This window comes from Oncorhynchus clarkii, unplaced genomic scaffold, assembly GCF_045791955.1.
Source record: "Oncorhynchus clarkii lewisi isolate Uvic-CL-2024 unplaced genomic scaffold, UVic_Ocla_1.0 unplaced_contig_6676_pilon_pilon, whole genome shotgun sequence".
Classification (NCBI taxonomy): domain Eukaryota; kingdom Metazoa; phylum Chordata; class Actinopteri; order Salmoniformes; family Salmonidae; genus Oncorhynchus; species Oncorhynchus clarkii.
In genome coordinates, this window is record NW_027259857.1 from 4,301 (window position 1) to 16,925 (window position 12,625).

Consider the following 12,625-nt stretch of genomic DNA (forward strand, 5'->3'; position numbering starts at 1 on the left):
GTTTGGGTTTGTGAGTGTTTGGGTTTGTGTGTGTTTGGGTTTGTGAGTGTTTGTGAGTGTTTGGGTTTGTGTGTGTTTGGGTTTGTGAGTGTTTGTGTTTGTTTGGGTTTGTGAGTGTTTGGGTTTGTGTGTGTTTGGGTTTGTGAGTGTTTGTGTGTGTTTGGGTTGTGTGTGTTTGGGTTGTGTGTGTTTGGGTTTGTGTGTGTTTGGGTTTGTGAGTGTTTGGGTTTGTGTGTGTTTGGGTTTGTGTGTGTTTGGGTTTGTGAGTGTTTGTGTGTGTTTGGGTTTGTGTGTGTTTGGGTTTGTGTGTGTTTGGGTTTGTGAGTGTTTGGGTTTGTGTGTGTTTGGGTTTGTGAGTGTTTGTGTTTGTGTGTGTTTGGGTTTGTGAGTGTTTGGGTTTGTGTGTGTTTGGGTTTGTGTGTGTGTTTGGGTTTGTGTGTGTTTGGGTTTGTGTGTGTTTGGGTTTGTGTGTGTTTGGGTTTGTGAGTGTTTGGGTTTGTGTGTGTTTGGGTTTGTGAGTGTTTGTGTGTGTTTGGGTTTGTGTGTGTTTGGGTTTGTGTGTGTTTGGGTGTGTTTGGGTTTGTGTGTGTTTGGGTTTGTGAGTGTTTGGGTTTGTGTGTGTTTTGGTTTGTGAGTGTTTGTGTGTGTTTGGGTTTGTGAGTGTTTGGGTTTGTGTGTGTTTGGGTTTGTGAGTGTTTGTGTTTGTTTGGGTTTGTGTGTGTTTGGGTTTGTGTGTGTTTGGGTTTGTGAGTGTTTGTGTGTGTTTGGGTTTGTGAGTGTTTGTGTGTGTTTGGGTTTGTGAGTGTTTGTGTGTGTTTGGGTTTGTGTGTGTTTGGGTTTGTGAGTGTTTGTGAGTGTTTGTGTGTGTTTGGGTTTGTGAGTGTTTGGGTTTGTGTGTGTTTGGGTTTGTGAGTGTTTGGGTTTGTGTGTGTTTGGGTTTGTGAGTGTTTGTGAGTGTTTGTTTGGGTTTGTGAGTGTTTGGGTTTGTGTGTGTTTGGGTTTGTGAGTGTTTGTGTGTGTTTGGGTTGTGTGTGTTTGGGTTGTGTGTGTTTGGGTTGTGTGTGTTTGGGTTTGTGTGTGTTTGGGTTTGTGAGTGTTTGGGTTTGTGTGTGTTTGGGTTTGTGAGTGTTTGTGAGTGTTTGTTTGGGTTTGTGAGTGTTTGGGTTTGTGTGTGTTTGGGTTTGTGAGTGTTTGTGTTTGTTTGGGTTTGTGAGTGTTTGGGTTTGTGTGTGTTTGGGTTTGTGAGTGTTTGTGTGTGTTTGGGTTGTGTGTGTTTGGGTTGTGTGTGTTTGGGTTGTGTGTGTTTGGGTTTGTGTGTGTTTGGGTTTGTGAGTGTTTGGGTTTGTGTGTGTTTGGGTTTGTGAGTGTTTGTGAGTGTTTGTTTGGGTTTGTGAGTGTTTGGGTTTGTGTGTGTTTGGGTTTGTGAGTGTTTGTGTTTGTTTGGGTTTGTGAGTGTTTGGGTTTGTGTGTGTTTGGGTTTGTGAGTGTTTGTGTGTGTTTGGGTTGTGTGTGTTTGGGTTGTGTGTGTTTGGGTTTGTGTGTGTTTGGGTTTGTGAGTGTTTGGGTTTGTGTGTGTTTGGGTTTGTGTGTGTTTGGGTTTGTGAGTGTTTGTGTGTGTTTGGGTTTGTGTGTGTTTGGGTTTGTGTGTGTTTGGGTTTGTGAGTGTTTGGGTTTGTGTGTGTTTGGGTTTGTGAGTGTTTGTGTTTGTGTGTGTTTGGGTTTGTGAGTGTTTGGGTTTGTGTGTGTTTGGGTTTGTGTGTGTGTTTGGGTTTGTGTGTGTTTGGGTTTGTGTGTGTTTGGGTTTGTGTGTGTTTGGGTTTGTGAGTGTTTGGGTTTGTGTGTGTTTGGGTTTGTGAGTGTTTGTGTGTGTTTGGGTTTGTGTGTGTTTGGGTTTGTGTGTGTTTGGGTGTGTTTGGGTTTGTGTGTGTTTGGGTTTGTGAGTGTTTGTGTTTGTTTGGGTTTGTGTGTGTTTGGGTTTGTGTGTGTTTGGGTTTGTGAGTGTTTGTGTGTGTTTGGGTTTGTGTGTGTTTGGGTTTGTGAGTGTTTGTGTGTGTTTGGGTTTGTGTGTGTTTGGGTTTGTGAGTGTTTGTGTTTGTTTGGGTTTGTGTGTGTTTGGGTTTGTGAGTGTTTGTGTGTGTTTGTGTTTGTGTGTGTTTGGGTTTGTGAGTGTTTGTGTGTGTTTGGGTTTGTGAGTGTTTGTGTGTGTTTGGGTTTGTGAGTGTTTGTGTGTGTTTGGGTTTGTGAGTGTTTGTGTGTGTTTGGGTTTGTGAGTGTTTGTGTGTGTTTGGGTTTGTGAGTGTTTGTGTGTGTTTGGGTTTGTGAGTGTTTGTGTGTGTTTGGGTTTGTGAGTGTTTGTGTGTGTTTGGGTTTGTGAGTGTTTGTGTGTGTTTGGGTTTGTGAGTGTTTGTGTGTGTTTGGGTTTGTGTGTGTTTGGGTTTGTGAGTGTTTGTGAGTGTTTGTGTGTGTTTGGGTTTGTGTGTGTTTGGGTTTGTGTGTGTTTGGGTTTGTGAGTGTTTGGGTTTGTGTGTGTTTGGGTTTGTGAGTGTTTGTGAGTGTTTGTTTGGGTTTGTGAGTGTTTGGGTTTGTGTGTGTTTGGGTTTGTGAGTGTTTGTGTGTGTTTGGGTTGTGTGTGTTTGGGTTGTGTGTGTTTGGGTTGTGTGTGTTTGGGTTTGTGTGTGTTTGGGTTTGTGAGTGTTTGGGTTTGTGAGTGTTTGGGTTTGTGAGTGTTTGTGAGTGTTTGTTTGGGTTTGTGAGTGTTTGGGTTTGTGTGTGTTTGGGTTTGTGAGTGTTTGTGTTTGTTTGGGTTTGTGAGTGTTTGGGTTTGTGTGTGTTTGGGTTTGTGAGTGTTTGTGTGTGTTTGGGTTGTGTGTGTTTGGGTTGTGTGTGTTTGGGTTGTGTGTGTTTGGGTTTGTGTGTGTTTGGGTTTGTGAGTGTTTGGGTTTGTGTGTGTTTGGGTTTGTGAGTGTTTGTGAGTGTTTGTTTGGGTTTGTGAGTGTTTGGGTTTGTGTGTGTTTGGGTTTGTGAGTGTTTGTGTTTGTTTGGGTTTGTGAGTGTTTGGGTTTGTGTGTGTTTGGGTTTGTGAGTGTTTGTGTGTGTTTGGGTTGTGTGTGTTTGGGTTGTGTGTGTTTGGGTTTGTGTGTGTTTGGGTTTGTGAGTGTTTGGGTTTGTGTGTGTTTGGGTTTGTGTGTGTTTGGGTTTGTGAGTGTTTGTGTGTGTTTGGGTTTGTGTGTGTTTGGGTTTGTGTGTGTTTGGGTGTGTTTGGGTTTGTGTGTGTTTGGGTTTGTGAGTGTTTGGGTTTGTGTGTGTTTTGGTTTGTGAGTGTTTGTGTGTGTTTGGGTTTGTGAGTGTTTGGGTTTGTGTGTGTTTGGGTTTGTGAGTGTTTGTGTTTGTTTGGGTTTGTGTGTGTTTGGGTTTGTGTGTGTTTGGGTTTGTGTGTGTTTGGGTTTGTGAGTGTTTGTGTGTGTTTGGGTTTGTGTGTGTTTGGGTTTGTGAGTGTTTGTGTGTGTTTGGGTTTGTGAGTGTTTGTGTTTGTTTGGGTTTGTGTGTGTTTGGGTTTGTGAGTGTTTGTGTGTGTTTGTGTTTGTGTGTGTTTGGGTTTGTGAGTGTTTGTGTGTGTTTGGGTTTGTGTGTGTTTGGGTTTGTGAGTGTTTGTGTGTGTTTGGGTTTGTGAGTGTTTGTGTGTGTTTGGGTTTGTGAGTGTTTGTGTGTGTTTGGGTTTGTGAGTGTTTGTGTGTGTTTGGGTTTGTGAGTGTTTGTGTGTGTTTGGGTTTGTGAGTGTTTGTGTGTGTTTGGGTTTGTGAGTGTTTGTGTGTGTTTGGGTTTGTGAGTGTTTGTGTGTGTTTGGGTTTGTGAGTGTTTGTGAGTGTTTGTGTGTGTTTGGGTTTGTGAGTGTTTGGGTTTGTGTGTGTTTGGGTTTGTGAGTGTTTGGGTTTGTGTGTGTTTGGGTTTGTGAGTGTTTGTGAGTGTTTGTTTGGGTTTGTGAGTGTTTGGGTTTGTGTGTGTTTGGGTTTGTGAGTGTTTGTGTGTGTTTGGGTTGTGTGTGTTTGGGTTGTGTGTGTTTGGGTTGTGTGTGTTTGGGTTTGTGTGTGTTTGGGTTTGTGAGTGTTTGGGTTTGTGTGTGTTTGGGTTTGTGAGTGTTTGTGTGTGTTTGGGTTGTGTGTGTTTGGGTTGTGTGTGTTTGCGTTTGTGTGTGTTTGGGTTTGTGAGTGTTTGGGTTTGTGTGTGTTTGGGTTTGTGAGTGTTTGTGAGTGTTTGTTTGGGTTTGTGAGTGTTTGGGTTTGTGTGTGTTTGGGTTTGTGAGTGTTTGTGTTTGTTTGGGTTTGTGAGTGTTTGGGTTTGTGTGTGTTTGGGTTTGTGAGTGTTTGTGTGTGTTTGGGTTGTGTGTGTTTGGGTTGTGTGTGTTTGGGTTTGTGAGTGTTTGTGTGTGTTTGGGTTGTGTGTGTTTGGGTTGTGTGTGTTTGGGTTTGTGAGTGTTTGTGTGTGTTTGGGTTGTGTGTGTTTGGGTTGTGTGTGTTTGGGTTGTGTGTGTTTGGGTTGTGTGTGTTTGGGTTGTGTGTGTTTGGGTTTGTGTGAAAAATATATTTTAAAAAAAATATATAAAAATATTTAATTGTAAAAAATGGTGTTTGTTGTTTCTCCTTCCTGTCTATTTTCAGGCACCCAGTCAGACACGTCCAGTTCAACACTAGCTCCCTGATGACCACCAACCTCCCAGACAAAAGTCTCCACGAGGGGCCTGCATCACAGACGACGACCTCACAGCCTACTGCAGGTGACTGATAACGCACAGACCCTCTCTCATCCCTCTAACACTGACTCCCGCTAACACTCTAAACCCTGAAGGTTGTTTAATGCTAATGCTATTCATAAACATGGCATACCCCGGTTCTAAGTACTTCCTCAGGCTGTCCTATCCCAATACAGATCCTTGCACAAGAAGATACTTCTCATACTTATAAGCTTTGGGCTTAGCGTACCTCTACTCTGATCTACAGAGAACAATATGCAGAGAGCATTGGCTCATTCTCTCTGTCCACACGACACAGGGGACAGAGAGTAGTGTCTGTTGTTTAACTCACCTCATTCTCTCTGTCCACACGACACAGGGGACAGAGAGTAGTGTCTGTTGTTTAACTCACCTCATTCTCTCTGTCCACACGACACAGGGGACAGAGAGTAGTGTCTGTTGTTTAACTCACCTCATTCTCTCTGTCCACACGACACAGGGGACAGAGAGTAGTGTCTGTTGTTTAACTCACCTCATTCTCTCCGTCCACATTAGACACAGGGAAGTGATCTGCCACTAGGACTTCTCTGAAGACTCTTCCTCCTAGGACCATGTTCTGCCCATCTGCAGTTCTCACTACGTAGAGTCATCCTGTTACAACATCGGCCGTTCCCAATGACATCCTGTCTTGCTCTTACCCTTCCTACTGACCCACGTACACAATCTACAACCAGGACTTTTATACACTGGCTCCGCCTCTGGACACTATATACTGTATGTTATGTGTGTCTGCATTGTTCTGATATCCTGGTTCAATCAAAAATCTAATCAAAACCAAATCAAATTTTATTTGTCACATGAACAGGTGAAATGCTTACTTAACAAGCCCTTAACCAACAACCAACAATGCTTTAAGAAGTTTTAAGAGAAATAAGTAAAAAATGAAAATGACAAATAATTAAACAGCAGCAGTAAAATAACAACAGCGAGGTACAGAGTCAATGTGCGGGGGGGCACCGGTACAGAGTCAATGTGCGGGGGGGCACCGGTACAGAGTCAATGTGCGGGGGGGCACCGGTACAGAGTCAATGTGCGGGGTGGCACCGGTACAGAGTCAATGTGCGGGGGCACCGGTACAGAGTCAATGTGCGGGGTGGCACCGGTACAGAGTCAATGTGCGGGGGCACCGGTACAGAGTCAATGTGCGGGGGGGCACGGGTACAGAGTCGATGTGCGGGGGGGCACCGGTACAGAGTCAATGTGCGGGGGGGCACCGGTACAGAGTCGATGTGCGGGGGGGCACCGGTACAGAGTCGATGTGCGGGGGCACCGGTACAGAGTCAATGTGCGGGGGCACCGGTACAGAGTCGATGTGCGGGGGCACCGGTACAGAGTCGATGTGCGAGGGGGCACCGGTACAGAGTCGATGTGCGGGGGGGCACCGGTACAGAGTCGATGTGCGGGGTGGCACCGGTACAGAGTCGATGTGCGGGGGGGCACCGGTACAGAGTCGATGTGCGGGGGCACCGGTACAGAGTCGATGTGCGGGGGGGCACCGGTACAGAGTCGATGTGCGGGGGGGCACCGGTACAGAGTCGATGTGCGGGGGCACCGGTACAGAGTCAATGTGCGGGGGGGCACCGGTACAGAGTCGATGTGCGGGGGCACCGGTACAGAGTCGATGTGCGGGGGGGCACCGGTACAGAGTCGATGTGCGGGGGGGGCACCGGTACAGAGTCGATGTGCGGGGGCACCGGTACAGAGTCAATGTGCGGGGGCACCGGTACAGAGTCGATGTGCGGGGGCACCGGTACAGAGTCGATGTGCGGGGGGGCACCGGTACAGAGTCAATGTGCGGGGTGGCACCGGTACAGAGTCGATGTACGGGGGGGCACCGGTACAGAGTCGATGTGCGGGGGCACCGGTACAGAGTCGATGTGCGGGGGCACCGGTACAGAGTCGATGTGCGGGGGGGCACCGGTACAGAGTCAATGTGCGGGGGCACCGGTACAGAGTCGATGTGCGGGGGGGCACCGGTACAGAGTCGATGTGCGGGCGCACCGGTACAGAGTCAATGTGCGGGGGGGCACCGGTACAGAGTCGATGTGCGGGGGCACCGGTACAGAGTCGATGTGCGGGGGGGCACCGGTACAGAGTCGATGTGCAGGGGCACCGGTACAGAGTCGATGTGCGGGGGGGCACCGGTACAGAGTCAATGTGCGGGGGCACCGGTACAGAGTCAATGTGCGGGGGCACCGGTACAGAGTCGATGTGCGGGGGGGCACCGGTACAGAGTCGATGTGCGGGGGCACCGGTACAGAGTCGATGTGCGGGGGGGCACCGGTACAGAGTCGATCTGCGGGGGGGCACCGGTACAGAGTCGATGTGCGGGGGCACCGGTACAGAGTCGATGTGCGGGGGCACCGGTTAGTTGAGGTGTTTAAGGTAGTATGTACATGTAGGTAGCGTTAAATGACTATAGATAGATAAGAAGATTGAATGCTGTGCTCACTGTTGTTCAGTCTGGTTTAACCAGGATATGGGGTCTGCACAAATCAAACCAGCTTTTAGAAATCTGTTTGATTTTCCAAACTGAATTAATTTTAAAATTTTGTTTGTGAAGGTAGTAGTCCGTATTTATTTTTAAAGAACCTCATGTTTCCTCATAAAGGTGTAAATGTACATTCAAAGCATCGGTTTTGCTATCCACATTTTGTACAGTGAGTTGTTTAATTGAACTTATGATGTAAAATAAATTAATTCAGAATAAATGCATTGTCATGATGGGATTATATTTTGTTAAAGAGATATTGAACTTCACACTGATACAGTATGCTCCATAAATTGAACAACAATCAACTAATCTTTCTGCTTAATTTACTTCAGTGGAACTGCGTAAAGTTCTTCTGTATTCACAAGAAGATGCACGCAAAACACAAATAATGTTGACATTTTTCAGCACAATTTTTTATTTTGAATTTATAGAAAATGTATATAAATTACTGTCAAGGCTATTACAACTTCTTTGGGCATAAGGCACAATATCCATTTAATGTATTAGAAATTGAACTTAACAAAGAAGTAGTACATTTAAGTGGTTATTCTTGGTTTTAGAGGGTAGGAAGGTGAAACTTACAACTTACAGAGTGCTGTAAGTCTCCCTACCAAGGCCATAGCAGAGGACAGTGTCCAGTGTTTCAATTGGAAAAGCACAGACATAATAAAGCTCGGTGAAGTAGATAAATGAGTCCCAAGTCTCTAGCCCTGTAGGAATGCACTGTGCCCCGTGTCTCACGCTCTGAATGTGAGCCAGAATAATAGTGACCCTGGATGCGATTGCCAACTCTGATCCTCAGAAGTGATCCACATAACAGGTCATGTGAACATCTAGGCACTCAAAATGTTAGTACTGTAAACATAACATTGACATGAGGGGGGCGGTATGAAGGCTGAGGGGGGTATATGTAGATAATATTGTGCATTTACATGTCATGTATCACAATGTATTATTCTGATAATAATTTCCCATTAATAATTAAAAGTATGAAAACATTAGTGCATATTAATTGTATTTAAATATTAGTGCATATGAAAGGTATTTAATTACACTTTAGTGCATATGAAAAGTATTTGGCTTTATTACAAAGGAAGATGGGAGAGACTAATTCAACAAAAAACAGCAGTACCATAACGATGTCTCTTAAAGGAGACCGAGGCTCATTTAGATTTTCCACATCGCAAGGTTGCAGTGTCCATGTGTAAGAAGCGAACATGCATCCTCGTCTCAATATCGAAGGTGTTTAGAATCTGAGGGGAGAAAGGGTAGTGGAATATAAGACTGATATGGCAGTATACAGTATATAAAGTATACAGTACAGCATATAAATAAACAGTATATAGTATACAGTATATAAAGTAAACAGTATAAAGTATACATCATATAAAGTAAACAGCATAAAGTATATAAAGTATACAGTATATAAAGTATACAGTACAGTATATAAATAAATAAACAGTATATAAAGTAAACAGAATAAAGTATACATTATATAAAGTAAACGGCATAAAGTATATCAAGTATACAATATTTAAAGTATACTGTATATAAAGTATACCAGAATTTAAAGACACCAAATGTCCCTGTTTTAACAGCTTGTGTTTGTATAACTCATAGTGAAATGGCATTTCCTTTTTTTTAATGAAACAGACAATTTGAATATCTTGTGCAATACACAATAACACCATACCTGTAGAAAATTTTCAAAAGTGATTCCTTCATAGAATTCATCAGGTTCCTGAAAAACAAAGTAACCCAATTCAAGCAATATGGCATGATGACCTGTTCTTAGGCACGGCACGAAGCAGTACACAGTAGAACAGTACTTTGCACTTCAAAATAAGGTGTGGTTCACTGTAATTAATCGCGCTATCAGCATATCTTACTCATATACCTACTTCATCAACTATTTGATCAGTAGTACAATAAAGCAGTGTTAGTGATATCCCCGTTACCATTTTGCCCCTTGTAGTGCTTGCCACTTCCAGCATGGCAGCGTCTGCGATGGCTTTGGCGGTCTCCTGTCCGATAGTGCCAGCCTTAGATAGGAGCTCCTCCACCACCTAGATAGAAAACAGCACAATGGTCCATAAAACATTTATTAATTTATTGTGTTATCTTGAATTTCTGATGTACACGCAATTCAGCTTTAAAGCTGCCATGAATATTGGAATAAACTCAATTTATACTAAAATGGTCAATGATAAACCGTCCATCACAAAGCGTCACAGGGATAGGAGTGCTGACAGGATCAGTATTGCGTTTTAGATCCTAATGTAAAAGATTACTATGTGGACAGGGGGACCTGATGTTACATCAGCACTACTTCTCTGAGACACTTTGGGGGAATTCCGACCCGAGTTAAACACACCGTAAATGGAAAGTCCCTTATATGCACTTTTCTCTCTATGAGTATACTAACCTTGAGAATAGCATGCTATTCACCCTGCTGTTCGTTTGGGGTGGAGATCAAATAAATGAAGGTTTGGCTGTGGTGTCTACAGATACACCGGATTCTGACCTTGACTTAATTCCCACCTTTACATGCGATGAAACTGTGAATAAGGGCGAGAAACCTGTCGGTTCCAAGTGGAACAACATCAACTTTATTTTTTCTGATGGAAATAACACCATTCTCCATGCACTGCAATTTACAGATTGATAAGAACTATTGATAAGAGCTAGGTAAATGAGTAAGCCGTAATGACAGGACCATTGTCATCACAGTTCCATGATTATTTGGGTAGATTTCTAGGACTACTGTTCAACCCCTATTGTACACTGTTCTCACCTTCCAATATGTAATGGATTGAACAATTGAATATGGTAACTTTCAGGATGAATCAAATAAATGTATTTTATTTGATTCATAAATACTTTCCTAACCCTAAATAATATACAAGATCAGAGTATTTTTAAATCTACCAATTGGTTCTGAAACAGAGATGAATATGCATATATTTAGATGGCTTTCATTAATTGATCCCTAATATTCTGAACCCTTCTCTCCATAAATTTTAGTGAGTCTGTCAAGAAAATTCAAATTAAAGATAGGCCTACACTAAATTCAAAGGGATGGCTTCAGATAAATTTACTGAAAAACACATTGAATGAAAACTCCACGAGAAAATCTGTTGGCTAGCAAGTGGGAGGGTTTTCAGCAGTTGAATTAAATGAATTCAGTGCGCCAAGGGAACCATGCCTGCAAAGCCTGTTACGCACCAGCACAAGGTGAATACCAACTGCTGAGAAGTGTGTAGGAAAGGCGTACATTTCCCAAGTCTGAATCGGGCCCTTTGTGAATACAGGCCCTGGGCCTGGAGGACTATGGTGAGGAGAGAGAAGTAAAGGGAGGCGTTACCCGTCTGTACTCCTCCAGGTTGATGGTGCCGTCGCTGTCTGTGTCATGCATGTTGAACAGAACTGAAGAGACAATAAAGAGGAACAAGCTAAACAGTATGTTTTTTACCAAATATTTTCTCCCCAAATATAGTGTAACTTAAGGGTCTCTTACTATCATTGTTCAGGGGAAGGATATGACTCTAATGGCTCTAATGACTCTAATGAATGATTAGAAAACAATTTGCCTCTGCGATTCAGCCATGATTATGAGGATCAAGACAGACTGGCTGGTGCACTTTAGGCCCTATTTAGATTCTAGACAAGAGTATGATTACTGAACTGAAACTTTGTTAGAATTCATATCTACGCTTGAAGAATTGCCCTTAGAATAGAAACTCAGAATATGTTATTTTTCTTCAATTATAAATCTTGGTGTTGACTTAGTATCAAACCCATGTATTCTGCATGACTCAAGACCACGTTAGCTCACTGAGTTAAAGCCTAGGAATTAGCCCAGGGTACTAACCCAAGTCTTAGACAATCTTACTTTACTCATCACCAAACCAAACTCACATCGTAGTTTCTCCCTCCTCAGGTTCTCCCTCTCCTCCTCCGTTAGGCCCATGGCTGCTGGGCGGAAGTGAGTCATCACCATAAGGAACTCCTCAAAGCCAATCTCCTGGACAGTACCCGTCTCATTCTGATGGAGGTTTCTGGATCAGGATACAGGGGAGGCATTTAGCTGGTTAAACCAGGCTCACCAGTGAGGGCAGGGTTCAGTTTGGTTCAACCAAACAATTAGAGAGGAATACAGTCACAGTTACATGGCAATTCACTGACTGCCATGTGCTGAACATGCTTCACGACTAAAGCCTTCACAGCATCACTGATTACTTCATGAACAAAACTCTTGTCTATGTGTAATAACGTGGTTATAACAGTCAATGGCAGTAAAGATGTATTGCATGAGTGATTTCAATATTTTCATTATTTTATTTTATTTTATATATTTTTGTACCTATTTTTCTCCCCAATTTCGTGGTATCGAATTTGTAGTTACAGTCTTGTCTCATCACTGCAACTCCAGTACGGACTCGGGAGACGCGAAGGTCGAGAGCCGTGCGTCCTCCGAAACACAACCCAACCAAGCAGTACTGCTTCTAGACACAATGCCCACTTATCCCGGAAGCCAGCCACCACCAATGTGTCGGAGGATATTTTCAACACTTTGGCTATATACTCACCTTTTATCAAAGAATGCATTAATAATTTGAGCCCGGATTGGATTGTTATCTAGAGCAGGGATGCTGGCCAAATCCTCTCGACTGCAGAAGAAACATGATATGACAATATGTTCGCAACAAGTCAACAATAAAACAGAAAACATGATATGACAATATGTTCGCAACAAGTCAACAACAAAACAGAAAACATGATATGACAATATGTTCGCAACAAGTAAACAGCAAAACAGAAAACATTATTATTAACATTATCAACTATTAATCAAAGTTAAAGGGCGTCTTTATTTCTAAAGGTCAAGGTTATTGTTCTGTCAATACATATAATTTAAATTCAGTACAGTACAGAATATCAAAAATAAATACTTGCACACTCCCTCTTTCTTTTTAAAGGGAACGCATGTGCAATCTATCACTATGTCACTATGCAAGGCAACCTGCCAATGATGAGTGATTGTGTGTGTGTGCGTGTGTGCGTGTGTGCGTGTGTGTGTGTGTGTGTGTGCGTGTGTGCGTGTGTGTGCGCCTATGTCTGTGTGTGGCCATAACATATATACCCACAATGCAACACATTCAAGAGGACTTAGCAGGCACTATTTTAGGCCTAGATTCAATCAGATCATGCGTTAACCGACGATAGCCGACACCCGCATAGCTGATGTTTTGGAGGTGTCGGAGGTGGAACTGCTGAGCAGCTGCTCTTGTTCATTGTCACGAAGCCACACTCATCTCATCCCACTAATATTAGTTCAGAAGGAG

The 12,625-nt window shown here is 43.4% G+C and overlaps 1 protein-coding gene across 1 annotated transcript; it reads right to left on the reverse strand.

The window, feature by feature from the left end:
- Positions 1 to 7,677: 7,677 nt before the first annotated feature.
- Positions 7,678 to 11,939, reverse strand: LOC139400953 (calcineurin B homologous protein 3-like). Its single transcript, XM_071145485.1, has 6 exons — positions 11,870 to 11,939; positions 11,199 to 11,338; positions 10,645 to 10,706; positions 9,239 to 9,346; positions 8,974 to 9,021; positions 7,678 to 8,533 (listed from the first exon to the last, which is right to left on the reverse strand). The coding sequence occupies exons 2-6, from the start codon at positions 11,278 to 11,280 to the stop codon at positions 8,444 to 8,446; spliced, it is 390 nt and encodes a 129-aa protein (XP_071001586.1). The 5' UTR covers positions 11,281 to 11,338; positions 11,870 to 11,939; the 3' UTR covers positions 7,678 to 8,443.
- Between the last annotated feature and the right edge of the window lie 686 nt (positions 11,940 to 12,625).